Source organism: Excalfactoria chinensis, chromosome 4, assembly GCF_039878825.1.
Source record: "Excalfactoria chinensis isolate bCotChi1 chromosome 4, bCotChi1.hap2, whole genome shotgun sequence".
NCBI lineage: Eukaryota > Metazoa > Chordata > Aves > Galliformes > Phasianidae > Excalfactoria > Excalfactoria chinensis.
In genome coordinates, this window is record NC_092828.1 from 82,165,947 (window position 1) to 82,191,447 (window position 25,501).

General features: G+C 51.3%; 4 protein-coding genes across 4 annotated transcripts; 2 read left to right on the forward strand and 2 right to left on the reverse strand.

Moving 5' to 3' along the window:
* Nucleotides 1-222: 222 nt before the first annotated feature.
* On the forward strand, nucleotides 223-3,761 carry RPS4X (ribosomal protein S4 X-linked). Its single transcript, XM_072336623.1, has 7 exons — nucleotides 223-354; nucleotides 565-642; nucleotides 887-1,067; nucleotides 1,277-1,374; nucleotides 2,132-2,303; nucleotides 2,740-2,897; nucleotides 3,601-3,761. The coding sequence occupies exons 1-7, from the start codon at nucleotides 352-354 to the stop codon at nucleotides 3,700-3,702; spliced, it is 792 nt and encodes a 263-aa protein (XP_072192724.1). The 5' UTR covers nucleotides 223-351; the 3' UTR covers nucleotides 3,703-3,761.
* Nucleotides 3,762-3,902: 141 nt separating this feature from the next.
* Nucleotides 3,903-7,096, reverse strand: RBM41 (RNA binding motif protein 41). Its single transcript, XM_072336621.1, has 7 exons — nucleotides 6,959-7,096; nucleotides 6,768-6,884; nucleotides 6,478-6,667; nucleotides 6,115-6,319; nucleotides 5,497-5,852; nucleotides 5,128-5,272; nucleotides 3,903-4,876 (listed from the first exon to the last, which is right to left on the reverse strand). The coding sequence occupies exons 1-7, from the start codon at nucleotides 6,964-6,966 to the stop codon at nucleotides 4,719-4,721; spliced, it is 1,179 nt and encodes a 392-aa protein (XP_072192722.1). The 5' UTR covers nucleotides 6,967-7,096; the 3' UTR covers nucleotides 3,903-4,718.
* Nucleotides 7,097-7,575: 479 nt separating this feature from the next.
* LOC140252230 (uncharacterized) lies at nucleotides 7,576-15,409 on the reverse strand. Its single transcript, XM_072336620.1, has 12 exons — nucleotides 14,985-15,409; nucleotides 13,497-13,900; nucleotides 13,064-13,174; nucleotides 12,792-12,920; nucleotides 12,467-12,562; nucleotides 11,282-11,384; nucleotides 10,990-11,134; nucleotides 10,822-10,871; nucleotides 10,557-10,691; nucleotides 9,826-9,937; nucleotides 9,033-9,099; nucleotides 7,576-7,789 (listed from the first exon to the last, which is right to left on the reverse strand). The coding sequence occupies exons 1-12, from the start codon at nucleotides 15,266-15,268 to the stop codon at nucleotides 7,698-7,700; spliced, it is 1,728 nt and encodes a 575-aa protein (XP_072192721.1). The 5' UTR covers nucleotides 15,269-15,409; the 3' UTR covers nucleotides 7,576-7,697.
* Nucleotides 15,410-15,553: 144 nt separating this feature from the next.
* On the forward strand, nucleotides 15,554-24,813 carry DNAAF6 (dynein axonemal assembly factor 6). The gene is made up of 7 exons (XM_072336624.1): nucleotides 15,554-15,751; nucleotides 15,865-15,970; nucleotides 17,764-17,827; nucleotides 18,876-18,981; nucleotides 20,716-20,812; nucleotides 21,326-21,411; nucleotides 22,710-24,813. The coding sequence occupies exons 2-7, from the start codon at nucleotides 15,878-15,880 to the stop codon at nucleotides 22,837-22,839; spliced, it is 576 nt and encodes a 191-aa protein (XP_072192725.1). The 5' UTR covers nucleotides 15,554-15,751; nucleotides 15,865-15,877; the 3' UTR covers nucleotides 22,840-24,813.
* Nucleotides 24,814-25,501: the final 688 nt, after the last annotated feature.

Genomic DNA, 25,501 nt, shown 5'->3' on the forward strand with positions numbered 1-25,501 from the left:
AGGAACCATTGGGGGTGGAGGAGGGAACAGTGGAAGGGTCCCAGTCTGGATGGAGGGGTCACGGAGGGGTCCCAGCCTGGATAGAGGGTGACTTGGGGTGGCCCTAGCCTGGTTGGGAGGCACGTGGAGGACAAGGGAAAGGAGTGCCCGAGGCTGCCCGGGATCCCCCGTAGGCAGCACTGAACGCGGCCCGTGTGGGAGGTGTGGTGTGGGAGGGGGCGCCGCTCGCAGCGCTCTCAGGACCTCCGGCCGCCAGGGGGCGCGCTGCAGGGAGGTGGTGCCGCCGCGGCCTATCCCGCCCATATCAGCCTCGTACCGGAAGCGGCCTCCCTTTCCCGCAGGAGCGCAGCCATGGTGAGTGCGCGGCGCCGCCGCTCCCCTCCGCCATCCACCGCCATCCGCCGCCCCCTGTGGGCCGACGCCGCCTCCGCCGCGGCGCCGGGCACGAGGGAACCCACCGAGAGGCTGTGGGAGGGGCGGGAGCCCGGGGGTGGCCGGGGAACCGGCGATGGGGGCGGCGGGCCTAGCGGCGGCCCCGCACCCTAACGCGTCCCGTCCTCGCAGGCCCGCGGCCCGAAGAAGCACCTGAAGCGCGTGGCGGCGCCGAAGCACTGGATGCTGGACAAGCTGACGGGCGTCTTCGTGAGTGCGGGCCGGGGGCGGTCGGGGCCGTGTGGGGCTGGGAGCTCAGCTGCGCTCTTCGGGGGTGGGTTTGTAAACTCCCAATGCTTCTTAAGGCGGAATTGCTGTTTTGCGGGCGGAGCAGTGCCTTCCACAGCATAGAAGTGCCAGCTGGGCGCTCGGGCTCCACGCAGCCATCCCCGGGCGCTGCTGCGGGCCCCGCGTTGCTTTGTGCGCCCATCCGAAGGCTTCTGTCCTCCCGCAGGCGCCCCGTCCCTCCACAGGCCCTCACAAGCTGAGGGAATGCCTCCCGCTGATCATCTTCCTGCGGAACAGGCTGAAGTACGCCCTGACCGGAGATGAGGTGAAGAAGATTTGTATGCAGAGATTCATCAAGATCGACGGCAAAGTTCGCACCGACATCACCTACCCTGCGGGCTTCATGGGTGAGGGCCGGGGGGAGTGAGGAAGGGTATGTCGTGCTGCTGGGGGGGTAGCGTTGTGAGGCTGTGGGGGGGATGTTGCTTTAGTGATGATGAGGGTGAAAGCATCATTCAGCAGCCTTTGTGTCCCATTTAAAGATGAGCTCTGCGCTGAGTTAGCATTGGGTAGCGTAGTCATTAACTGCTGCTGTTTTATTTCTCTCTGAATTCAGATGTCATCAGCATCGAGAAGACAGGCGAGCATTTCCGCTTGGTGTACGACACCAAGGGCCGGTTTGCTGTTCACCGCATCACAGGTGAAGAAGCCAAGGTGAGGAGCTGCAGCTTGTTGCCAGATGGCAGGTGTTCCTAGGGCAGCGTTTGCCCCTTGACATATCCTGAACTGGTGGCTCTGAATGCAGAGACCATGCCACCCTTGAGAGGACTGGTCTGGGGCCTTCTGGGTTGGGGCATGGAGCCTTTTGTGGAGGAAAACGTGTTGATGATGTGAGGGCAGCTCCCAGATGTACCTACAGGTGTGTGGCCTTTGTTCTTGGTGTGGCTGGGTTGCCTTTACGTGGAGCTTTGCTTGTGGTGGTTGAATGGTCAGAATGTTGCAGACTCTGAGCCACCACAAGCAAGGCTGCTGTGCAGGTCCCAGCCAGAGCTGCAGTGTGCAGCACTTTTGGGCCCTTCCCAGAAGAGAGTTGCTCACCAAATGGAATGTCAAGGAAGGGCTCCTGTGCACCCTGCCTTAAGCCAGGCACCTTGGCACCTCTGCTGTGTGGTGATGCTGAGGGGAGAGCTGCTGTGCATTCAGGGCCTTTCCATCCCCAGCAGTGCTCTCGTTTCTTGCTGCTGCTTTGTGTTGAGCTGTGAGTCCCAAGCTAGCTGGAAGTTGGAGTGCACTGGGGAGGGCTGCAGGGCTGTGGTGTGCCTGGAGGATGGCAGCCTCTACTGCATGGCCACAGGCTTCAGGGCAGAGTGAGAGAAACAGTGTGGTGTGGGTGCTTCAGTAGGAGGATGTAGGGGGTGGTTGTGCAGAGGCTGGGGAGCCTTGTTTGAGCAGGGCTGTGCTTTGCTTGCAGTACAAGCTGTGCAAGGTGAGGAAGATCTTCGTGGCCACCAAAGGAATCCCTCACCTGGTCACCCACGATGCTCGCACCATCCGCTATCCGGATCCCCTCATCAAGGTGAACGATACGATCCAGATTGACCTGGAGACCGGCAAGATCACAGACTTCATCAAGTTTGACACAGGTAGGTCAAGCATCCCCTGCAGCGTGCTGCTCTCTTGGGAGACTGGTGAGCAGTGCAGAAGCTGAGAACAACTACCATGCACCACTGATGTAAATAGAGAAGCAGCACCCTCGTGCAGGGAGTGGCATTTCCCTGGTGCATGTGGAGCACAGATTCCTCCTGTGTCTGGGCAGCAGGAGGAAGATTCCCTGCTCTTTGCTTTAGGGGCAAACTGTGGAAGAAGCTTTCAGCTGCCACTGAGCGGTATAGCAAGAAGGTGATGGGGAACGCATTGTGTGGATGTTGGGACCAGAGAGCTGTGTCGCATGGTTCCTGTGGGATTTTGGTGTTCTTCACGTGTCTGGATGCTCCACTGCTTTGCCTCTCCCTGCCCTTCTGCCAGGCTCTTTGAGGAGCACCGCAAGCTCTTGTTACAGCCCTCTCTCCTTTGCCTTAGGGAACCTGTGCATGGTGACTGGTGGTGCCAACTTGGGCCGGATTGGGGTGATCACCAACCGGGAGAGACACCCTGGCTCCTTTGACGTGGTTCATGTGAAGGATGCAAATGGCAACAGCTTTGCCACCAGGCTCTCCAACATCTTCGTTATTGGCAAGGTAAGCTGGTGTAAGTGAAGGAGAGCGTGTCCCCTCCTGTTGAAGCCAGGAGTTATGGGTGTCTTCTGTGAGCAGCTTCTGCTCCCCTGTATGCCCACTGAGTGAAGCTGACTGCCCTGAATTCATAGCCACCTTCCCAGAAAGATGGGATGTTTAGAAGAGAAAACCCCATGATGTTTGTTTTTTTTCTTAAATCAAATTGTAGAATGGCCTGGGTAGAAAAGGCCCACAATGCTCATCCAGTTCCAACCCCCTGCTATGTGCAGGGTCACCAACCAGCAGACCAGGCTGTTCAGAGCCACATCCAGCCTGGCCTTGAATGCCTGCAGGGATGGGGCATCCACAGCCTCCTTGGGCAGTTTGGAGCTGAGCAGTTGAGGTCACAAAATGATCTGTGCAGGTGCTCCATAGGAGTGTCCTCTCCCAGAAGCCTCAAGTATTGCCATCTCTGGATTCTTTAGTCCAGGTTGGAAAAGGACCTGATGGCTTTGGCTGAATGCCTTCCCCAAGGACATGAACAAAGGCCAATAGGAGGCCTATGTACCACAGCTTCCTCAGGGCCTGCTGCTGAGTGAAGGACACCAAACTGCTTGTTGCCCTGCTTAGGCAAGGGCTGGCCTTGCTGCTTTTCCTTACTGAAAGGAAGGACTTTATTTCCCTCTGAGTTCCTCGGTGTGACTTGGTTTCTCCTTCCTCACTTCAGGGCAACAAGCCATGGATCTCCCTGCCCCGTGGAAAGGGCATCCGCCTGACCATTGCTGAAGAGAGAGATAAGAGACTGGCAGCTAAACAGAGCAGCGGGTAAACTGCAGCTTGGGCCAGCTGTGGTCCTGAAAGTATGTCCAATTAAATTTTATTACCAAATTAGTGGCTCACAGTGTGGTCCAGACACAAGGTATGGGGGCAGAGCACACTGCCAGGATGGGGGTGGCAGTGCTGGGGAGCTGGGGGACCAGGAGAACCTGCACCCCACTGTGACACCTCAGGGCTCTCACATCCACGCAGACCCTGGCTGGGCTGCTTATTGCAGAACATTATAAGCTCTTTCCAAGCCTCAGCACTGCTGGACAAGGTGGGACTGGGTAAAGGGGAGAGGTTTCTGCTTGACCTCTCTAACCCCTTCTCCTCCCCCCCCGTCTCTTCTCTGCTTTATCTGCATCTCTGCAGTGGGTTGGGGCAGGGGGAAGGGATTTTAGTCCTGCAAGTTGTTCTGGGGGAAAACGTAAAATGGGAGGGAAGGAAGCATGCAAGAAATAACTGATGATATACATAAATAGAATCTTATACATCAATAGAATCTTGGGTTATTTTGGCTGGACACGGAGCTCCTGTGCTGAACAGTGTCAGCCAGTGAGAGCTGACAACCTCAGTAACTTCTGCACCCAAAGCACCACCTTCAGGCACACAGTGCTGTTCCTATCAAACATCAAGTGTGAAAAATGGTGCCCTCTTGCACACGAGTCCCTTTTCTCTCCAAGGAGCACGCTGACGTGCAAATAAAGATCCAGAAATACACAATATCAACACGTCTGTTTACACACCTTCCCCTCCTCTTCCTCACCACAAAGGGCTGAGAACACAGACAGGTGGAGCCACCCCAACAGCAGTGTCAGAACAGTGCAGGAGGAGCACACAGCACCACCAGCCCCCCTGAAGACCCACGTGTGCCAGCAGGGCAGAGGAGAGCCGTGCTTCCTCAGCACCAGCCTTGAAGTCAGCCCTCACCCTGCCCCTGCAGGTGCACAGAGCTGCACTCAGCTCCCACCAGTCCTGAGCAAGGCCAGCTCAGGGCCTGTTCAAGTCCACGAGGTCCTCCAGCCCTTATGTGGCAGCGGGCAGTGCTGCAGCAGAGCAGGAGGGAGCAGCAGCCTCAGCCTCTGTTGACGGCGCCTTGCTTTTCCCAAATTCAATCACCATTGGCTTTCCCTGCAGTTTGTACCCATTCACCAACAGCATCGCATCCTGGGCCGACTGAACGTCTGCAAGGAGAGAGCAGAACGGTTCTCAACCCACACCATGACCCAGCGCAGCGCTGCAGTCCCCAGCCCAAGAAACCCAGCATGCAGCAGCCCCAGCAGCCCATTTGGATGAGTCCTCTCCCAGCACAACGAAAAGAACGTGACTGGAGATGAAGGGGAGAGGGAGCAAAATGGGCTCCTGCAGCATGGAGGGGGCTCAGCAGCACCCTGGGGGAGACAGGAGGAAGGGACAGGCAGGAGGCTGAGCTCACCAGGGAAGGTGATGAAGGCCTGACCCTGCATGCGGCCGCTCAGCAGGCGGAACTGGATGGGCGTGCTGTCCTGCTGGAAGCGGGCAAACAGCGACACCAGGTCCTTCATGGTCACACGAGGGCCCAAGTTCTTCACATACAGCACCTGTTGTGGAAGTAGTGGGGTCAGCTGGCCCATGCTGTGCTAAAGGGCGTAATTAAACCCACTGCCAGCCCTTACACCTCGCAGATAGGAGCCAGTTCAGCTCTGCTGCCAGCACAGAGGCCCCCACGCGTGCAGGAATTGGCACCTCCAAGCAGCAGCCAGGCAGGAGCAAAGAGCCTTTCCTGGCTAGGAAGATGGATAAAGCGTGGTTCATTTCCACGTACCTTGTTGGGCTCCCCAGGATGGTAGGAAGAAAACCGAGGTATATTGCGGAGTTCCTCCTCAGAGAGCCGGTTCTTGCAGATCTCCTCCTCTGGGATGAACTCTACAGGCTCCTTTATAGTCACAGGCCCTGGAGGGGACTGCTGGGGCTTTGCTGGAGGAGGGCTGGGGCTTCCTGCCTGGTCAGGAGGTGATGACTCCTCAGTGTCGGAGCCCTGCAGGGTTGTGGCAGGCAGGGAGCACGCAGCACTCGTGGTTGGTCGGTCCCCTCCAGGCGGCTGCTTGCCCAGCACCTCTTGGTAAACGCTCTCCAGGTGACCCATGGGGTCCTTCTCGTCTGTTATCCTCGGAGCGTCACCTAATCCACAACGGAGAAACACGGTGTGTGGGTGCACTTCTCCCCCACCAGCACTTCATCCCTTCATTTCTTCTTGGGCATAAACCACTGACGGAGCCTGGGGCCGCGAGCAGATCCAGCCTCACCTGGGCTCCCTACCCCTGCAGTAAGGAGCAGAGGGGCCGCTCTGCACCTCAGGGCTCAACTCCATCCCACGCAATTCCCAGTGAGGCCATCTCTGCTCTGCTAAACGGCCACGAGGGCGGGAGGGACGGGGGCGCACCTTGGTGGTACAGCGCCCGCAGGAAGGAGTGCCGGTCCGTCCCCTGGAAGAGAGCGTTCTCGATCTCCATCTCCCTCCTGCTCAGCTGCTTGCTGCCCGCAAACCGCTGGGGCAGCTCCAGGATGCGCTGCCGCTCGTCCATCTTCTGCTGGATGGCATTGAGACGCTCCTGCATGGCTTCGGGGGCCGCTCCCAGCCCGGAGTGCTGCAGGAAAGGGGCCGCTGTCACACGGGCAGCACCGCGCTCAGCCTGGAGCACCGCCGCGCGGGGCAGCCGGCAGCCGGAGGAGTTCGGCGCGGGGAGGAGGCGGCTCTGCAGCCGGCCGGTGTTCACAGGGCTGTTACAAAGCGGAGCGGGCTCACCTTCCCCGCAGCGCGGTTCCTCCATAGCTCGATCTCGGGGTCCGACAGCCCCAACTCCCGCAGCGCTGCGGTCTCTTTGTCGCTTTCCTGCAGCTCTCGGAACTGGGACAGGCTCAGAGCCCCCGCCGCCGCCTCCCCGAAGGGCCTATAGAACGCCGCCGGAGCGAAGCACCTCCGCTTCGACTTACACCTGGGACCGAGAGCGGAACAACGGCCGGGAGCTGAGCGGGGCCGGCCGGGACGAGCCGCACCGTCACCGCCCCCCCTGCATCCCCCCGGCCGGGACCCACCGCTCGATGGAGGCGGAAGTGTCGAGCTGCTGCTGCAGGAGGCTCTTCAGCTGCCTCTCCCCCTCCGTCTCCAGCTCCTCCAGCAGCACCTCATCGCTGCACACGCTGCTGCTCACCCTGCTCAGGACAAAGCACGGCTCAGCACACGGCTCAGCACGCGGCCGCGCAGCCCCCCGCCGCCCCCCGCTCACCTCCGCATGGCCGCTGCCTCCGCCCGGGACTCCAACTCTCAGCAGCACCCGCGGGAATGGCGGCGGGCCGGAGCGAGCGCCCCCTGGCGGCGGGGAGGACGAAGTGCCGCAGTACTCGGGCGGCGCTATAGCGGGTTGTTGGAGCAGTACAACGCCGCGTCTCACCGCTTCGCAGCACGTTTGCTCCACGTTTTCTTCTGCCCTCGCTGCGCAACACGCCCAGAATCACAGCAGAAGGACCCTCCCCCTTTTTCACTAACACAGCTGCTGTTTTTAATCAGACACAGATCCCACCTCCAGGTGCTCTGGGAACACTCCAAGGTACAAACACAAAAGCAGTCTAAGCCAAAAGGTAACGAGGTCCCATTCAGCAAAGGCACACCTCATTAACCCCTCATTGAAGTCCACGTGGTCATGGTGGGAAGCCCAGGCTATCAGACTCCTCACAACAGCTCTGCCAACCCTTTTCTGTAAGGACCCAACTAACATGGAGCTGTGATTGCCAATATCCAGCTTGCATCAAAGTGCTGAGCCTGGGGGCCCGGCTGTGAAGGCAGCAGTTGTGTGTGTGCAGCAGGAGGACCCTCCGCCACTGCAAAGAGTAATTCAGAACTTAAAACAAAAAGACATTTATTGCAATTAAAGAAGGAACTTGACACACACAAACAAGGCAGATGCTGAGCAGGTCCCCACCAACCTCTCCTCTATGGGGATGTGGGCGTTGTGAACTCGGAGTCCTTCAATCAAAGGTGATCCGAAAGCTGCGCTCCTGCTCCTTGCGGCGGCTCTCGCAAACCTTCGTCACCTCCTCCACCTTCCTCTGCAGCAAGGCTGAGGGATGGAGAACAGCGGTCACACTCAGCCCCAGCCTGCGGGCAAACACCTCCCCCGTTCCAACACAGATAGAATCCAAGGCAGAGAGCCCTGCCGGCCTCACAGGCGGCACCGTGCATAGCAGCAGCAGCTCGTGGCTCCCAGGGACGGGCAGGCAGCACAGCGCAGCTCTGCAGGCACTCAGTGCAGTTCCCAGGCACGACAGCAGAGAGCAGAGCGAAGCCTCCCTGCACCGGAGTTGCAGCCCGACAGAAAGCAGCCGCCTTCTAGAGGCGTTTCCCTGCCCGCCTCGCACTACAGCAGTTGGGAATTAGGCAGCTTACAGGTTCGCCCATCTGTTGGGAGTGTTTTCCTGCAGGATAACAGCCACAACAAGCTTTTAACCGCAAGTACAGTAAAAAGTGCAACGAGACGGAGGAGCTACAGATGACTCCCAGTCACATGATAGATGCGTGATGTCACGCCGTGGTTTGGAGATACTCCAGCTGAAGTTTCAATCCTGCAAAGCGCGCCAAACCCAGAACCTTCCAGTAACACATTCAGCAGCACGTTTCAGTTTGTCAGCTTGCAAAGAGCCACCGTGCAGAAGTGACATAAAACAACAGCCTGCTTCTGCTGCCTCCCACAGCTCAACTCAGAGCTCTGCTGGAACAAAGAAACTCACTCCTGCTTCACTCAGGAGGAGAAAGCAGCTGGGAACAAGGCGTTGGGAACAAGGCGTTATCCTGGCTCTCCTGCCAGGGAGGCCACCGTGGGGATGGAATATCAGCAGCGTGTGCTCAGCAAGCCTATTCGTGTCAGTGTAAGCAAAGCTGAACAAGCAGCATTCGTTTAACTGAAGTCCCCCCAGTTCCAGGTAATGCTTGAACAAGTCAGACAAGTTAAGCACCACTTTGCCTGTTCCTAGAACAGATCGTTATCAACCCGCTGCTGTAGGACACCCCTGAGGGCGCCTCATGGAAATGAAACTGAAAGAAACTGCTTGATATTCTCTAAGGTTCTGTACAGTCAGCATTCTAGAGGAGCTATGCCAGGCCTCACAATGAAGGCACGTCTGGAACGTGGGCGTCTGCATTTATCTTCTAGAGAAAAGGCAAATTTAATACTGACCTCAGCCAGACAAAAAACCACCATCAGGGAAATCCAAGGAGAAGATCCCTCAGTGACCGTGAGGAACTCGTTTCTAAGCAGGTACACGCTTTATATCTGTATAACCTAAAAGCTGCAGGATGACTCTCACCTGAGTTCTGGTCAATCCATTGCAATGAGTCCATGTGTGCGTTCAAAATCTTACAGATCTGCTGAAGCTGAACAGAAATACAGGGTGTGAGTTACTGTAACAGCACGTTACAACCACCAGCAGTACAGGACGGTGCAGGACTCTGGAATGCAAAGCAGTCAGACTTCTCACATGTACAGCTCTAGAGAAGCAAAGCAGCTGCGTTGCTTTGCTTCTCTTTGCCATCAAGGAAAGAAATTGATTCAGAGTTTGCCCGTGGCTCAGTTTTAATCAGACTCGGGCCTAAGATGCACCACAACGTGAATCTGAGCCTTGAGGTGAGAAAAGGAAAAAGGAACAAGGTAAAAACCTCAGCCTGAAACACCAAAGTGCCATTTCGACTGGAAAAAGCCTCTCAGTAAAGAGTGAAGAGGTACAAGGAGCACTGAGATCAATGCAATACGGATCCAAAAGCTCATAATTTAGATCTTGCTTCCACAAGGACACAAAAGTAGTACAGAAAAAGTACTGACAGCACTAAATGCCCAAACAGAACGCAGGATCAAAGTTAAGCAGCAGCTCTGAATCAAGTTATCTACTCAAGAATTACACCAGAAGCAGAGTTCATCTCAGAGTAACTACACGGCCAGGTTGGCTTGCATTGGGTTACCAGAGAATCAATGAACGATGAAAACAAAAAGCTTTTCCTAGGTTGAGACTAAAAGCAGAGCACCCAGCGGCAGACAAATGGAGTGTCAGCACTGTTTTATAGCCTGGGTCTCTTTTACAACACACAAAATCAGTTTGGATTTACCGGGTCGCTGGTGTCTGCCGGGCGTCCCGATGAGTTCAGGTGCTCAATGATGTCCTTGAGATCTTGTGCCATTCGCTTCAGCTGAGCATCAATGTTCTCAGCCAACTTGTAGCTGCAAAATACAAGGGACAAAACGTGTCCGAGCACTCAAAGCAAGCTGGAGACAACCTGCTCCCAATCACACCAACTGCAGACAATCCAAATGAGCGTTCATGCCTTTCAACCAGGGCATGGCAGACACTGAAATGGCACAGAGGAGGCAACTCCTCAGTCACTCGGTCAGATACTTGGAGACAGACAAATAACGCTGCTGAAGTCTTTCTGGAAGGCTTTATCAGAAGTGAAGTGACCAGCTGGTCCAGACTCTTCAAGATTTGCACCTCTTGAACCTAATTATTCTTTAATTACCCCACTAGAATTCAACATCTGCAAGGATGCTTGAGCTGCATGTAATACATTCCCTGCTCTCGTTGCTTCTACCACTGATTATTTCTTATTGAGAGATGATGCCTAAATAACAACACCTTCCTAGACAGCTGAAGTGACCGAAGCTGATTTAAGAGCTTCCAATTGCAATTCCTGTATTTCTAATGCATAAAATATGACATGAAACAGGATTACATATTTGAAGATACGTCACTGACAGCCACGTATTGCTCTGTATCCCCGTTCCTGACTGACCATCACCACATTGGCCTGTTTATCACATGTTCAAAACAGATCTCTCTTACGTCCTCTCTCGTTCTTCATCCGCATGCTGCAAGTAAATGGTCCCACTCTGCTCCTTCACAGACTCCTCCAGAGGGGTCAGCAAGTCTTCAAGCTCCTTTTGCTGGGACAAAATGAAGTCCAGCTCCTGATCTAGTCTGAAAAGGACAACGTGAATGACTCCACACAATTTCGATCAGGCTGATGTAGAATTTCCATACAGTGGAAGATGGTGGAGAATAAGAACAAACAATAAAAAAAGGTCATCTCATGTTCATAGTTTCTCACCTCTTCTGATCAAGCTTCACTTTCTCTACTTCTCTGTGCAGGGAAGTAATCTGGAAATAGACAATCAAACCAGGAACATTGAAAAGAAACAGAATGCAGATATCATCCAGATATAACTGATATCTCTAACAAACTCAGCGAGCAGAACCAAGCTGGCTGCCACCTGACCTTCTCTCCGTTCTCTATCAGTGTCCGATCCCAGGCGTTCACTTGTGTAGCCTGATGGAGGAAGTGTTTCTCTTGATCCTCCAGCTCCAGGCTCCACTTGTTTATCAGACTCTCCAGCTGGGCGTATGTCATCACAGGAGGTGCACTGAGAGGAAACGGGGGACAGTACACAACACCAGGTCAAAACTCAAAGCGTAACCTTGACAACCTCATGTCCCCTTCCCTCCACCAGTTACCAGCACTAATACTGCCTCTTGCCCTAGTCAGGAGACAGCTATAACAGAACATTCACCTGGTCGTTGTTGTGGTTATAGCAGCTGTAGAAGTCACAGCTCCGATAGTACCAGTGGTAGTTAATGGCTTAAGGTTCAAAGCAAAGCCTGAAGCAGCAGTGCCTGAAAGAAGAAATTCAGATCCAACAACAGAAGAGGACATTGGCTGCGTAACACATCAAGAACAGGCTCAATATACAGCTCAACCACATCCCCTTAACAAAGAGAAAATCCCACGTGTGTTGAGAAGGGCACGATGCACTCCTTGGCACAACTAACAGAAGTGGACTGGAAATACTTGACTATTAGCTCGAACAAAACGAGGACCTGGCAGTCTGCACTTCACACAGCCCATATCCCTCCTTCCAACTCCTCGTGCTTTGCTATCAGAGCTAACACTTCTGACAGCACATCCAGGTGCTGCACCACAACACTGCTGCAGCAGGGTACTTCATAGAAGAGACTCCCACATTCCCACAAAGTAAAGGAGCACCTATCAGGTTCTGCCATCACTCAGACATACAGCACTTCCATCACTGATTTAAACCCTTCAGTGCCTTCAGAAACGAGCTTTAGGAATACCCCGAGAGCTGAGCAGCAGCCACGCTGTTACACTGAACACTGACAGCTCACTGCATCCAGAAAGGGATGCTCCATCCTGAATGTGAACACCGCAGCAGCAAATTCTACCACAGATTTTCATACCCGAGTTGCCACTTCAATACAGCACTGAGTAGCTGGATTGGGAAAGGTTTGTGAAACTCAACACTTGGTAACTTACATCATGGAAGAAACAGCTTCATGGGGTAGAATCAAAAAGTAACTTCTCTCTCACCAACCAGCCCTGCAATCCCTGGCCTTTCCCTTTCCTCATATCTCCACATAAGTCTCTCCCTAGGCTCTCACAGGGATCCTGAGTCTACACAAACAAGCCACAGACACAGCAGCTCATCTCTTTACTTTGCTCACTGCAGGCCAGAACTTCAAAGCCCTGCAGGCTTTCACCCAAAGGCTCTTTGCTGTGGACAAACTCTTAAGCCATAAGTAACTGTGAAGGTGAGGAGATAGAAAAGGAGAATGACATAGAAATACTGTGCTATTTTCAGTTACGTCAGCACTGCTGTGCTGCTACACTAGCGTAGCCCTTTGCACAATCACTAGAAGGAAGACAGGCTTCCTTATCTTCATCAGCATCTGGTTCTTACTAGTGGCAGTGGTGGTTGCTGCAGCTGTTGTTCCAGGAGGCTTTAACCCAAATCCAGACGTTCCAAGTCCAGTTGTCCCAGTAGAAGGGGCACCGACTGCAACCAGAACACAACATTGCAGTTTGTATGTGCCATTAAACACAGCTCCCTGCTGATAAATCAGAATTTCTAGCAGCTACAGAAGTCTTCAGGAAATTGGCAAACAAAAAGAGCAGCTGCCCTTCCAATCATCCCTGTTACTACAGCATCTGCTGCTGACAGACAGCATCAATCATGCTGCTTGTTTGTCCTCTCCTGTACAGAAGATCTGTGTGCTGTGACTTACGTGAGAGGCCTGTGCTGGTGGATGAGGCTGGTGCTGAAGAACTCGCTATAGATGCGAACAGCACAGGGCCTGTGGAACCAAGAAGGGGAGCTGTGCTGGCAGCTGTCGTTGTAGATGCTGTGGTTGTCACTGCAAAGAGAAGCTTAGATGACGTGCATGCAGAGCCCACCAGGCTTTCATACACTTCAGATTCTGGTTTAAAAAAACTATAGCCAGGACAAAAGACTCACCAAGTCGTGTGTAATTATTTCCCTACTGTTTCTTTCCCCTACCTCCCAGTTTGCTTCCAAAGGACAGAGTGGGTCCCTGGCTGGTGCTCGCAGTCAGTGTTGCTGTGGGTGTACCAGTAGCTGCTGTTGAAATCAACGATCCGAAGTTCAGACCTGAGATAAAAGCAGCAGGAGTAAAAAGGAAAGATTAACCTTTTATTACAGGGAGATCTAAAGTTAGTAGAAGAGCATAAGCAAAACATTAATATTTAATGTAACAAAGGCCCTGCATTATCTAGGGATAACAAGCTCAGGACTTAAAAGGCTTTAAACAAATGATTCAACACTGATGAACATCATCCTGACCAGCGAGCCAGCGACCTTCCTTCTGTGTATAAGAAATACTCATCACAGCCACAGCTTTATTTTACACAAGCAGAAGGAGATTTCAGGAGCGCTCCTGGTGACAGCCCCCGCTCCAAGCTCAGGCACTCACCAGAGGACTGTCCCCCCAGGCTGAAGGGGGCTGCTGCAGGCTGGGCTGTGCTCCCTAAGCTGGCAGTGGTGGTGGTGGCGGCAGCAGCTGGTGCTGCTCCAAAGGTCAATCCCGTGGGTGCTGCCTGTGGGGCTGCAGTGCTCGTGGCACCAATGTTAAAGCCGGTTGTTCCTGCCTGAGTTGTGGTGCCACTGGAAAATGTGAACCCTCCAGTTGTGCCGGGCTGAGCTGCGGTGGTGGCGGTGCTGGTGGTGGCAGCAGCTCCAAACACGAAGCCAGAAGGGGCTGCTGCTTGACTTGAGGGCACGCTGGTGGGTGCGGAGGTACCAAACCCAAAACCTCCTGTGATTCCAGTAGCTTGAGTTGTGTTAGTGCCTCCAAAGTTGAGTTTTGGTGCATTTCCCCTATAAAAGAGAAAAAAAATAAGGAAGAGCAGTGAGCCAGCCCATTGAAGTCATGCATCCAGAGAAACACCGACATGGCTTTCTTACTGACCACATGCTGACAGAACAGCAGAAAACCTTTCAGAAAGATTGGCTTGGCCAGAATTGCATTCCTGTTGTGACAGACTGCATTACAAGTCCTGCCACCTGTAAAACTGCCTCCTTCCGTTCACACTCCATTGTTTCCACACATGGATGCATTATAAGACATCTGCAGTACTATCAATGAAGCCACTGACTCTCTCAGCCCCAAGGTGCCCTTTTCATTTCCTCCACCTGAGGCTGTTCTTTCTGTTTCTTTCACCACTCACCACCAACTTCAGCTCCCTCCCTGCTGCTCTCACGCAGACCAGACTGATGTCACTGAGGCTGCTGCACTGTGATTTTGTACACAGCTCTTCCCCTAATGTATGGAGCCTGTTTCAGGTTTAAGCTGATTCAGAATGATGATGTGCCAACAAGCGCTGCGATAGTGCCATGGAATTGTACGTTTAGGCAATGAGTTGTTATAGACCTCAGGAAAAGGGTCTTCACCAGAGGGCTGTGGGCATTGCCCTGAGCCACTGCTCCTCAAGGAGTAGATAATGCAGGACAAGGGGAAACGGTTTAAAGTTGAGAAAGGGAAGATTTAGGTTGGATGTCAGGGGGAAGTTCTTCACTATGAGAGCAGTGAGGTGCTGGAGCAGCTGCCCAGACAGGCTGTGGGTGCCTCATCCATCCCTGGAGGTGTTCAAGGCCAGGTTGGATGGGACCCTGGGCAGCCTGGGCTGGTATTCAGCGTGGAGGTTGGCAGCCCTGGGGATGCAACTTTGTGATCTTTGTGGGTTCCAACCCATTCTATGAGTGCTGAGACAACCCTGCTAAACACAAGGTCTGATCTGGGGATGGTGCTGTGTGGAGCCAGGAGTTGCAGATCCCTCCCAATTCAGAACACAGGATTGGATGAACCGCACTCTAAGGCGTCGTTAAAAGCACACAACCACACCCCCATCCCGGAACACCGGTACCACGAGCTCCCCACAGCCGCCCGCCCCGCGGCCCTCACCCCAACGGGAACACGCTGGCAGCCGGGGCGGCGGTGGAGGCCGTCGCGGACGTCCCGAAGCTGAATGCGGTGGGCACGGCGCTGCTGGTCGGCGTGCTGAACGAGAAGGGCGTGACGGGCTGGCTGCTGGCGGGCGTCGACGTGGAGCTGCCGAACGTGAACCCCGAGGAGGGAGCGGGCGTGAAGGAGAAGCCGGTGGCCGCGGTGGTGCTGGCGGCCGTTTTCGGCGTGCTGAAGGAGAAGCCGCCTCCCGCCGGGGCCGAACCGAAGTTGAATTGGCTCATGGTGCAGAGCCGAGCGAGAGGAGAAGCGCGAGAGAACCGAGCCCTGCCCGGAACGGCGCACGCGGCCCGGCAGGCCGCGAACCCCCAAGCGGACCCACGCTCCGAACCCCCCGCGGCCGCCAACAGCCGCGCACGCAGATGACGTACGCAGCTAACGCACTTGGCGCATGCGCCCAACGCCGCTCTCTATGCCCGCCCTCGCTCTCCACGGCTGCCCAACCGCCGGCCGCGCGTTCGCCGTCCTCATTAGCGATTGGTTCACCTGCCCGCCACTCGTCGCTCGGCGGCGTTGGCTGCGAGGGCTGTAGGAGGCGGGAAAAGGAGCGGGCTGTCGTTACCTCAGCGACGGCGGACGCGGGACGTGGCGGTGCTGGGGCCCGAGGGGGAGACGAGCGGGGTCGGGCCGGGCCTTCACGGCCCCGTGTTGCTCTGTGTGACGTGAGGTGTTGTCTTCCGATACCCAGACTGCAAGGGAAAGGCAAGGTACATAAGGGTTGGATCCGATTCGGTGCTTAAGGAGCACAAGGTGCTTGGAGAAGGGTAGTGTGGTAGGAAGGCTCTGTTGTTCCTGATGTGGCGCTTGCTTTGCCGTGTAGGTGAGGAGCGAGGATGGATGTGGATGTGTCTTCAGTCGTCTCTTTGCAGTCCCTTGCCAAGCTGCTCAGTGATGCACGCGAGGAAGAGGACGACGATGACTTTGGTGTGAGTCTTTTGTGTGCCTTCTTCACAGTGTATCACTGCCCGTCCTCGTTAACTAAGGGGATACAAACCTCACTTTTCCCAGTGCAAATAAAGGGATTCAAACCTTGGAAGGTTTTGGACTAGCTGAACTAGGAGATATTTTTGGGTGCCCTGGGAATACGCTTTATCATATCATGGAATGGCCTGGGTTGCAAAGGCCCACAGTGCTCACCCAGTTCCAACCCCCTGCTACGTGCAGGGTCACCAACCAGCAGCCCAGGCTGCCCAGAGCCACATCCAGCCTGGCCTTGAATGCCTGCAGGGATGGGGCATCCACAGCCTCCTTGGGCAACCTGTTCCAGTGTGTCACCACCCTCATGGGTGAAAAACTTCCTCCTAAGATCCAACCTAAACCTCCCCTGTCTCAGTTTAAAACCATTCCCCCTTGTCCTATCACTGCCCACCTTCATAAACAGAGTGAGAGGGATGCTTATTTTTTTAGCCCAAAGGAAATGAGAGTATATGGCTGAGAGAGCCCTGGGTGCTTAGATTTCCTCCTGCTTATCCCTGAAGTCTTTTAGAGGTGGGGGCAATTACAAACATATGCAGCTTCTGAGTAAGGACTGAAACATCCAGCAGCAGTGGAACGTGTTAATTCTGTACCGGGCATTAAAGAAGCACAATTGATCACAGAAGTACAATAGGTATATTGGAGACTGTAGAATGGGGAAGGATGAGTAATCATTCTAAAATGAACAATCTGAAGGATTAATGAGAGAAATAGCTCTATGTTCTTTGATATCAGTTCATCTCGGGACTTGAGGCAAGTCACAGAAGAACTTCTCTTGCTCCTGTGACATGGAATTGCAGAGTTATGTAGGCACATATGGGTGCTAGGGAGAAACAGCCTGCTGTGCTCTGCTCAGGAAGGGCCACAGGTGCTACCAGTCATGATGCACGAGGCCAGAGAGATTGCTCAGAACGTTGGCAAGTCTCTTAGGGCGTCAAACAAGTTGCATTATGACCCAGATAACAAAGCAAGTGCAAGCAGTGGCTGTGGGGGCATCTGGGGAAGAGATATCTTCTGAAAGTGCCTTTCAGTAGCTGGTAGATGTGCTTCTTCACACTCCAGCTGCCCCTCAGCTCTTGAGTGCTGGCTTTCTGAAGCTGGAGTTACTGCTGTACATCTTTGCAGTAAACATCCCGATTTTCAAAAGAATTTGTTTACATCTTAATAATAAAATGAATGACACTTCAGAAGCAAAAAGGGAAAATTGCTGCGAGTTCTGTCAATTAAGCCTGAGTCAAGCTGGGCAATTTGAAATCTTTGTTTGGATTTAATTTAATGTTCTTTGCACATGAGGCACTTCTATCAAACCGAGGCATCTTCGCACATAGATAGAAATGCCTCACATTGGCCTATTAGCACTAAATTGATTCATGATTAGAGGAAAACGCTGTTGCCTCATATGATCTCTAGTGTTAAAAGGAATTTGCACGTAGCACCCTTGGATTCCTGCAATATTTTCAGGGCAGGCAAAGCACGACAATTTCCTCAAGATGCCATGGAAACGAACCTTTGAGAAGCACTTCTGGCTGTAGTATAGACTGCTTCTGGGAGTCCTGCCTGCACCCAGTGCGCTGGGGTGCTGTGCTTGGTGGGAGGGAGAGAGATTCCATGCTTCAGTCATGAAATGGTGGGGGAACTTTTGGCTCTAGCAGTCACCTCTGCTAATAGGTTGTAATTACTGGTGGGATTGTTACTGAGCTGTGGTCTGTGATAATTAATTGGAGTCCCATTTGGGTTTTTGCAGCCGTGCTGTTCTGTCAGTGCCATGACTCCTGGTAGCATTGGACCGGTAAAGAAAGAGACCGCAGGTAAGGAGGGTTTGCATATCTTAGCATTCAGTTGTGTGTTAACAGACTGCAACAGCTGTTCCAAGTTATCACAGGTGGTTTACTTCAATAAGTGAGTGGACCTTTGAGATGGAAGCAGCATTACATTGTTACAGTTACACTAAAATCCTTCTGTTCTGGAAACTTAACTGCAGAATATAGAAAGAGGAGCAGAAATGGTAACTGTGGAGGGCAGCACTTCAAGTGGTGATGATAAACAGAGCACAGAACGTGGGCTGGCTGGAGTCATAAGCCGGCAGCAAATAGAGATACTCTTGGGGGATTGTTACAGCCTAGAGCAAGCAAGAGGGCTGGGCTTCCAATGGGGCATCTGGAGGGTTCTTCATGGAGTAAGCTGCCCAGAACTGAGTCTGGGTGAAAGGCGGGGGTTAGGAGGTATGCTGTGAAGCACAGGTGTGTGCCGTTATCCCCAGAACGTTGAGAGCACATGGCATGAGAAATGAGCTTAGCTCAGGACTACCCTCAGCAGACTGGGAATGGCTGTTCTGTTTTCTTCTTACCACATCTTGCTCTTTGTCTGCAAACCCTGGTCAAAGTGACCGTCTTCACTGTAGGTTTGGGACAGCCCACGTTCTTCTGCTATGGACTTTACTGAGTTGTCAGTAGCTCATCTGGGCTGTGCTCAGTCACTGATGACTTTATATGGGAGGGAGAGATCGCTTTTGTAAGCGACTCTGCTCACTTAAAATCTCGTGTCAGGGACATGGGGGAGGATTAATATTTCATTGTCCTCCACTTTAATCATTTTGAAGCACTGGTTGTTTTATGCCTGAAAGGACAATTTCCTTGGCATAGACATTGGAGATTTAAGGGAAAGGAATAGAAAACGTCCTCCCTCTTCAAATTCTGATCCTTATGATATTGAAGTGAATGGGATCATTAACTACAATTTATTTTGATAACAAAGGTTTGGGTTTTTTTTTCCTAAAGTCTAGAAAACTGGAAATTTTCAGCAAGCCAAGAGAAAGAGGCGTTCTATAAAAACAGGGGTTTTCCTTATCGCTTACAGATACCTTACAGCTGAAACATGAACACAACAAATCTATTTGGAGCACGGAAGAGGTGCCAGAAGGATCCGAATTTGACGACACCTGGGATCCTAGAGAGCAGCCAGAGTAAGTGGTCTGAGATGGTGTGCTTGGGTTTGATGTGGTCATAGTGCAAAGGTGGGTTGCACAGCTTCCATGTGAGTAAAACACAGCACAAGAGCACGTCAAGAAAAGTTGATGGAAGGACAGTGGTGTTGTAAGTACAGCAACAAACCAGGAAGGATTGTAACTTCTCCCTTGGAAACCTTCTGATCTCATATCAGAAAGGTAGAGTTGATTTTTCTTGTCACAAGACTCTTTGCCGTGTCACATGCTTGTATGAAATGAGGAAGAGAAGCAGACGAGCAAAATGATGTAGTGTCTCTGAAACATGCCACATTGGTGGGAGGTACCTGGTTCTTCCTGGTGCAGCTGAAGTGCATTCACTTTTCACACTCAGATTCATAAAGCACTCAAACTTATGTTTATTTCAAAGAATTAAACTCTTCAGAGACAACTACTGCCATAGGAAGGAAGGAAGGCTTTATGCTGGCAGTTCTAAATCTTTTTATTCAATCATAGCTTCCCATGGGAAAGCCTTAAAGGGGGCAGCCTTAAACAGTCTCTTCCCTTCCTTGTAGAAGTCCAGTGTTTTAGAAATAGGCAAGCATGTTAGTTATGTTGTAGTTTGTAGAGGTCAGAAAGCCTTCAGGGTCGAGTAATTTGCAAAGCAGCATTTTGAATTGATCATCATTGTGATCTGATGCACTGCCCTGGAGCACTGGATGCTGGAACAGATGGGCCGAAATCCATGAAGCTGCACCCATACTGTGGTGTGGTTGTTCCTGAAACTATGGCTGCTGAGGTACAGAATGCACTTCCTTTGCACTGTGGGCACAACAGGCGCTTTATTTCTCTCTATTTTTGACCCTTCCCTCCCTGCTGGGTGTGATGCAGCCTTTCTCCAGCCTCCAGCAATTACGTCCTGTGTTGCACAGATGAGGCAAGATTATAAATCTTTGTAATAGTTCATCAAATTAAATCGTAGGAAAAGGCCCAAAAGGAAAACAGATGGTTAGAGGTGCATCCAGAGCTGCTAGACAGATTTCTCATTGACTTAGGAATTATTGCATATGCACACGAGTGCTGGAGATGTGAAAAATACTTTTCATAGACTTTTTTTTTTTTTCCAACAGCTTTGAGAAGAGGCTCCATTTATTTTGCTCAATTTAGCAGGAGTAATATGTTCTAAATGCAATCTTTCAGTCTGCATTCCCTCATTCATTAAATATCAAGAGCAAAGGGATGTGTGATTCTAGATTTCGTAGGGTTCTAAATTAAACAAATTGATTTGGAGCGGAATAAAGTTAATGTTGGCCAAATGCAAAACAATTAAAATTAGGCAAGGTGACAGAGGCACTTCTAGGCTGCAAGAATAGGCTGCGTGACAGAACACCTAATTGACAGCACCCTTTTCCATGCCTTTTCCCAAGAGTCTGTGCTTTGCTACTTGCTGAGGTTCGTGGTCACTCAGGATGCCTCTTTTGCTCAACAATCCTGCAAATGCTGGTTGGTGAAGTAGAAGCAGCACAGCAGTTACCTAGGAAGGTGGAATGAATGCTCGTGTTGAAGCAAACTGTCACAGCTCTGGACAGAAATCCAGTGCAGCTGGCTTGAAGACTTGAAGGGAAACTGGGAAATAGGAGAGAATGTGATAAGGACATGAAAACTCATACAAAGATTGATGGTCCTTTGAGAAATACAATTTTTTTCAGCCTCCTGGCCTATTTCTGCTATTAGCCAACTGCTCTCCTTTTCCAGGTATGAGATTTTATTCAAGCAGCACGTGGGAACAGAGGATGTCTTCTTTGGGATGAGCAGGAAAGACCCTTCCACAGCCTGCTGTGAAGATATGGTGGTAAGCTGAGCCTGTGTTTCCCATCCCTTCTCTGTGCCCTTCTTCTGCATGCTTGTCTCACACTTGAGACAGAACGTAAGCACCAAGCTGCATGGCTGCCTTCAGCCTCCTGTGGGATTTTAATGTGTAGTTAGCCAAGTGTTTGTAGCTTCATCTGCTCTTTCTAACCTGAGGAACTCGTGTACATCTCCTCAAGGATCTTGTGTACTGAAGGGAAACTGCAATGTGTGTCACAGAGGGAAGTGAATGTAGCTCTAAAACAAAGTTTCACCTTGGACACAGTTTTGGGATGGGGAGGGTCTGGGAAGGAGATGATTTTCATCTGTCTGCATTTGTTATAAAGTGTGTGAGTTAGCAGGATGCCACAGTATTGACAGCCTAACACATCCTGTCCTGTTATGATCCAATCAGTGACATTCCTGCTCTCTTGGTACAATTGCTGTGTGATCTTTGGAGCTGTCTTTTACAGATCTACATATCTAATCACAGCTTTACCTCTGCCCACCATTTCAGGTTAAAATCAAGCTGCCAGAGACAAAGTTCTCAGACATCACACTGGATATCCAGGACAAGGTTCTTGACCTCAGAACTCCCCAAAAGTAAGTGATACAGTGCAGTGCTTCCATAGGAAAGCTTAACTGTCTGCCCCAGACTGACTTCTTGCACCAAGTGGGGTGTGGGAAGACTTCACATGTGAATAGCCTTCTGCTAGCATCAGTCAGTTCAAGATGCATGCTGGATGAAAGCCAAAATCAGTTCCCTCCCTAGAGGCTTAACTGCAGAAATGTCGCCTTTCTCACAGACAAAAAGAGTCTGAACCAGTTACCCCTTGCACAAATTTAACCTGAAGATGCAATAGTGCTGGCAGAACGTTTGGGAGTGCTGGCTGTGAAACAGGAATGCCAAGAAGAGTTACTGTCCAGATTATGACTTGTGTAATGTGAAGTTAGAACAAGAGGTAGCTTAACGCAATGCTGCAGGTGTAGCAAATCCTCCGCTTCCATTTTCTTCTGCAATTTTGTCTTTTTGGTGACTCAGATCTGCCATTATCTTAGTATCCAGCTGTCTCAAGTCACAAGCCTTGCAAATAAAAAGTTTGCTGTAAATCTGATGGTTGCTTGGGTACAGCCTGAGCCAGTGCTGGTTTGCAAATGTAAGTGCAAATCTGCTCCATATGAAAGAAACAAATAAGATTTCAAGTCCTACGGACAGACAAACACTGTGTTCTCACAGATGTATGGGAGGGCTCAGAGGAATTGTTTTGCACTGTGTAGTCCTGTGGCTGACTCTCAGCCCAACTGATTCTGTGGACTTCTCCACACGCTGTCAGCTGGTTACCTTCTGTAGGTGAGGTGTGAGTGTGTTGTGACTGTACCTTGGCTGTGGCTCCTACAACACAGTTGAAAAGGTCTGGAACCCTGGTTTGGAGTAACCCCTGTATCCACGCTACTGTGTTGTCTTGTAGGGCAGGTGGGTCTTTTGTGAAATCAGACTGTCCAGAATCTCTAATCCAGCTGTATTGGTTATTTCTTCTTGCTATAGAATAGAAGCTACCCCAGACACTTTAGGCATATTTCAGATTTTTACTGCTAGGAGAAGCATTATCAGTGCAGCTTCTCCTTCCTCTGCATTGTGTAGAAGCAGTGGAGAGAACTCTCAGTCCATCACTGGAAGCTGTTGTAGCCACAGCCAAAAGAAAGGAAATGTTGGGAATGCTCCAGGGCCTAAATAGTTGTGTTACCAGGTATTGCAGAACTGTGTAACTAGTCATGGGAAGGATAAACAGGATGGACTTTCCTTGATATACTGATTCTTGAAGCACAAGAGTTGCTTTCAGTGCTATCTCAATGGCTCACGTGGTTTGGGCCATTAGAACTCACTGTGTCCTCCTTGACAGGAAGCTGCTGCTGCATCTCCCTTGCCCTGTGGACAGCAAGAAGGGGAAAGCTCGTTTTCTCTCAGAAGAAGAGCTCTTGGAAGTTACCTTGAGGATGAGAAGGGAGTTTGATTTCATCAATTTTGCCTGATGGAGAAATGGAGGAACTTCACAGAAAGTCATCTCTGTAAATCTGAAGTCTTTTCAAAATCTGAGTGGTCGTGAGATTGTTCCCCTTTATCCATCCGAGGGGGGGGGGGGTCAGAATGGAAAAAATTCAGTATGTCAGGACCAAAAGGAGGTCAGTTCATCTCACCCACAGATCCTGTAAGCTGGGGCTGTGTGGCCCTTGTCTGGCTCTGGTTAACATTCTGCTTCCTTCAGCCCAATATGGGCTCTGAATCGGAAAATAGGAGATCGCAAAGTCTTTCTGTGGTTAGTGTCTGTAAGTAGCGCGGTGAGGCTCTGACCAGCAGCTCTGGTTCCTGGTTACTGCTGGAAGACTTGCAGGTGAGGTTTATTTGGCCTCCAATGCTGGCACTGAGTCCACTTCAGATCCCGCTCCAAAACTCTTTGGGGATCCGTAGCCACGGATGGTTTCTTTACCCTGGCAGAACAAGACAAGCAGCTACTGCTGGATTGCTGAACAGCTCAGCTCTTTTGAACAGTTTTTGACAATTTCAGTGTCATCCATTCACCTGCTGTCCCTTCAGCTATTCTTCTGATCTTTATTAATAAAAGAGTATGCTCTAATGAACCATTCCGGTTACTTTTTGCTCTTCCTCCTCCACCTGATACCTCAGAGACTTCCTAAAAGTGAAAGGAGAGCAATTTTGCATTACAAAGTGCCATTTTCTTAAAGGGCTGAAGTGCAGCAGGAGCTTTTGTTTTGGCCTTCAGGTCTAATCTGGAGCGACAGAGATGGGTAACCAAGAGATTTCTCTCACCACCTTCTGGGCAAATACATTCACTTAGTGCTGTTAATCCTGCAGGAAGCAAAGAGATCCACTCAGCAATCAAAGAGGGAGAGGACAAACAGGGCTGGTACTTTGATGGGTCTTCATCAAATCTTTTAATAGCTGCAGAAATAAAATGGCTTTGAGTCCTGCATTTGTCTGGCAATAAAAAGAAAACAAACTTGGCCAGCTAGGCTGCAGATGGTATCCGTGCAGCTAAACTTGGGATAGGCGAGGTGGGTTCTCTCAGATGGGTTGAAGACATTGGTGGTGATCTTTCAGATGTATCTCTGTCAGTTGGAGTTTTCAGAGTTAGTTTGTGCTATACTTCCTTGTGCCTCTCGGATAAACCTGATGGTGTTTGTGTGCTTCAACCACTTACCTTAAAGTGGTTCCATTCCTTGGATCACAGCAATAATGCCTGATCTCTGCTTTGTTGTTAGTGGACTGGAAAACAGTTATGACTCATCTTAAGCCATTGGGCACGCTGACAACAGTCAGGGGCAACTCCAATCTGTTGTTGGAAGTTTCTGTACGTTGCATTTGAACGTCTCTTATTCCAACTGCACAAAGCCACGGGGAGGGGAGCAATGCAGATGGATGAAAGGCTGAGCTCATTCCTCCTGACTCAGTCAGTACTGCGTGTGATTGCCAAGAAGTGACACTGAGGCTGTTCTTGGAATAGGTTTGCCTTGTGGTCCATGGGCAATGCGCTGCTGCGCTCTTCTGTCTGTGATGTCAGTGACAAGAAATGGGGGCTTGGCCCTGTTGTTATACCCAAGGGCATCCCATAAGTCCACAGCAAAGGAGAGAGCAAAGCTTTGCTCTTCCAAGCCTTGTCCCAGACCTCAGTCCACGAGGTAGCATTGCCCTTATATTTGACTGCAGTAATTTCCTTAGCCTTAAATCAAGCTGTTTAATGTGACGTTAATGTTTGATACTGGCGACAGAGGTGAGTTTGGCTCATTTTGTTTCTCTCCGGTGCTTCAGTCGGATTTCAAATGGAAATGAGCGTGTGCCACACTGGTATCCATGTCCTATTTTCTGCCCATGCATTTTTAAACCTGTGTACATTTCATTTGCATTCAAGAGGCAAAAAATCTCAGAGGTAAGTAAGTTTTGTAACAATGTTGGCTGCTGAATAGGAAATAGAAATACAAATCAGTCCCAGGATGTGCGCGTTGCTGTTCTGATCGGGCCTCTTGCCATCACCCTCTGGAGATCCCCTTGTGTTACTTTTCTCCTCTCAAGGAGACTGGAGCTGCCCTAGAACAGGCCTTGGTTTTGGTGGGTTTTTGGTGGGCCTTTGGCGGCTGTGGTTTGTTTGCTTTGGGTTTTTGTGGTGGTGTTTTCCTGTGGGTTGTCCCAAGAAGCAGCTGGTCTGAGGGCCAGCTACAACACAGTTAACTTGTTTTGCAAATGCTTGGAGGCAATTCTGCTTTGCTGAACCAGCGTTGGCAGAACATCTTTTGAAGGGGATACAAAAACCCCCTCTGCCTCTGAACATCAAAGCTATTGCCTAAGTACCACTCCAACACCTGCAGGCATCTTAATTAATCAAAATTATGAGCCCAGTTAAACAACCCTGCCATTAAGCCCCAGCCATTAAGCATCATCAAGCTTTATTTGGTTCCCTAAGAAACGTCTTGATTAAATGTACTGCAGTCTAATAGAGGGTAGTGTAGCTGTGGAAGTGAGATGGAGGCTGTTTATAGAAGTACCCTGATAAGCAACATGTGGCATCGCCTTGTGGGCACCTCATGTCTTTCGGTGGTGCTGGCAGAGCCATTGCTCCCATTGGGACTTGCTCCTGTGCCTGTGCCGCTGTGTTGCACTGAAGTGTTCATCCCAGCTTGC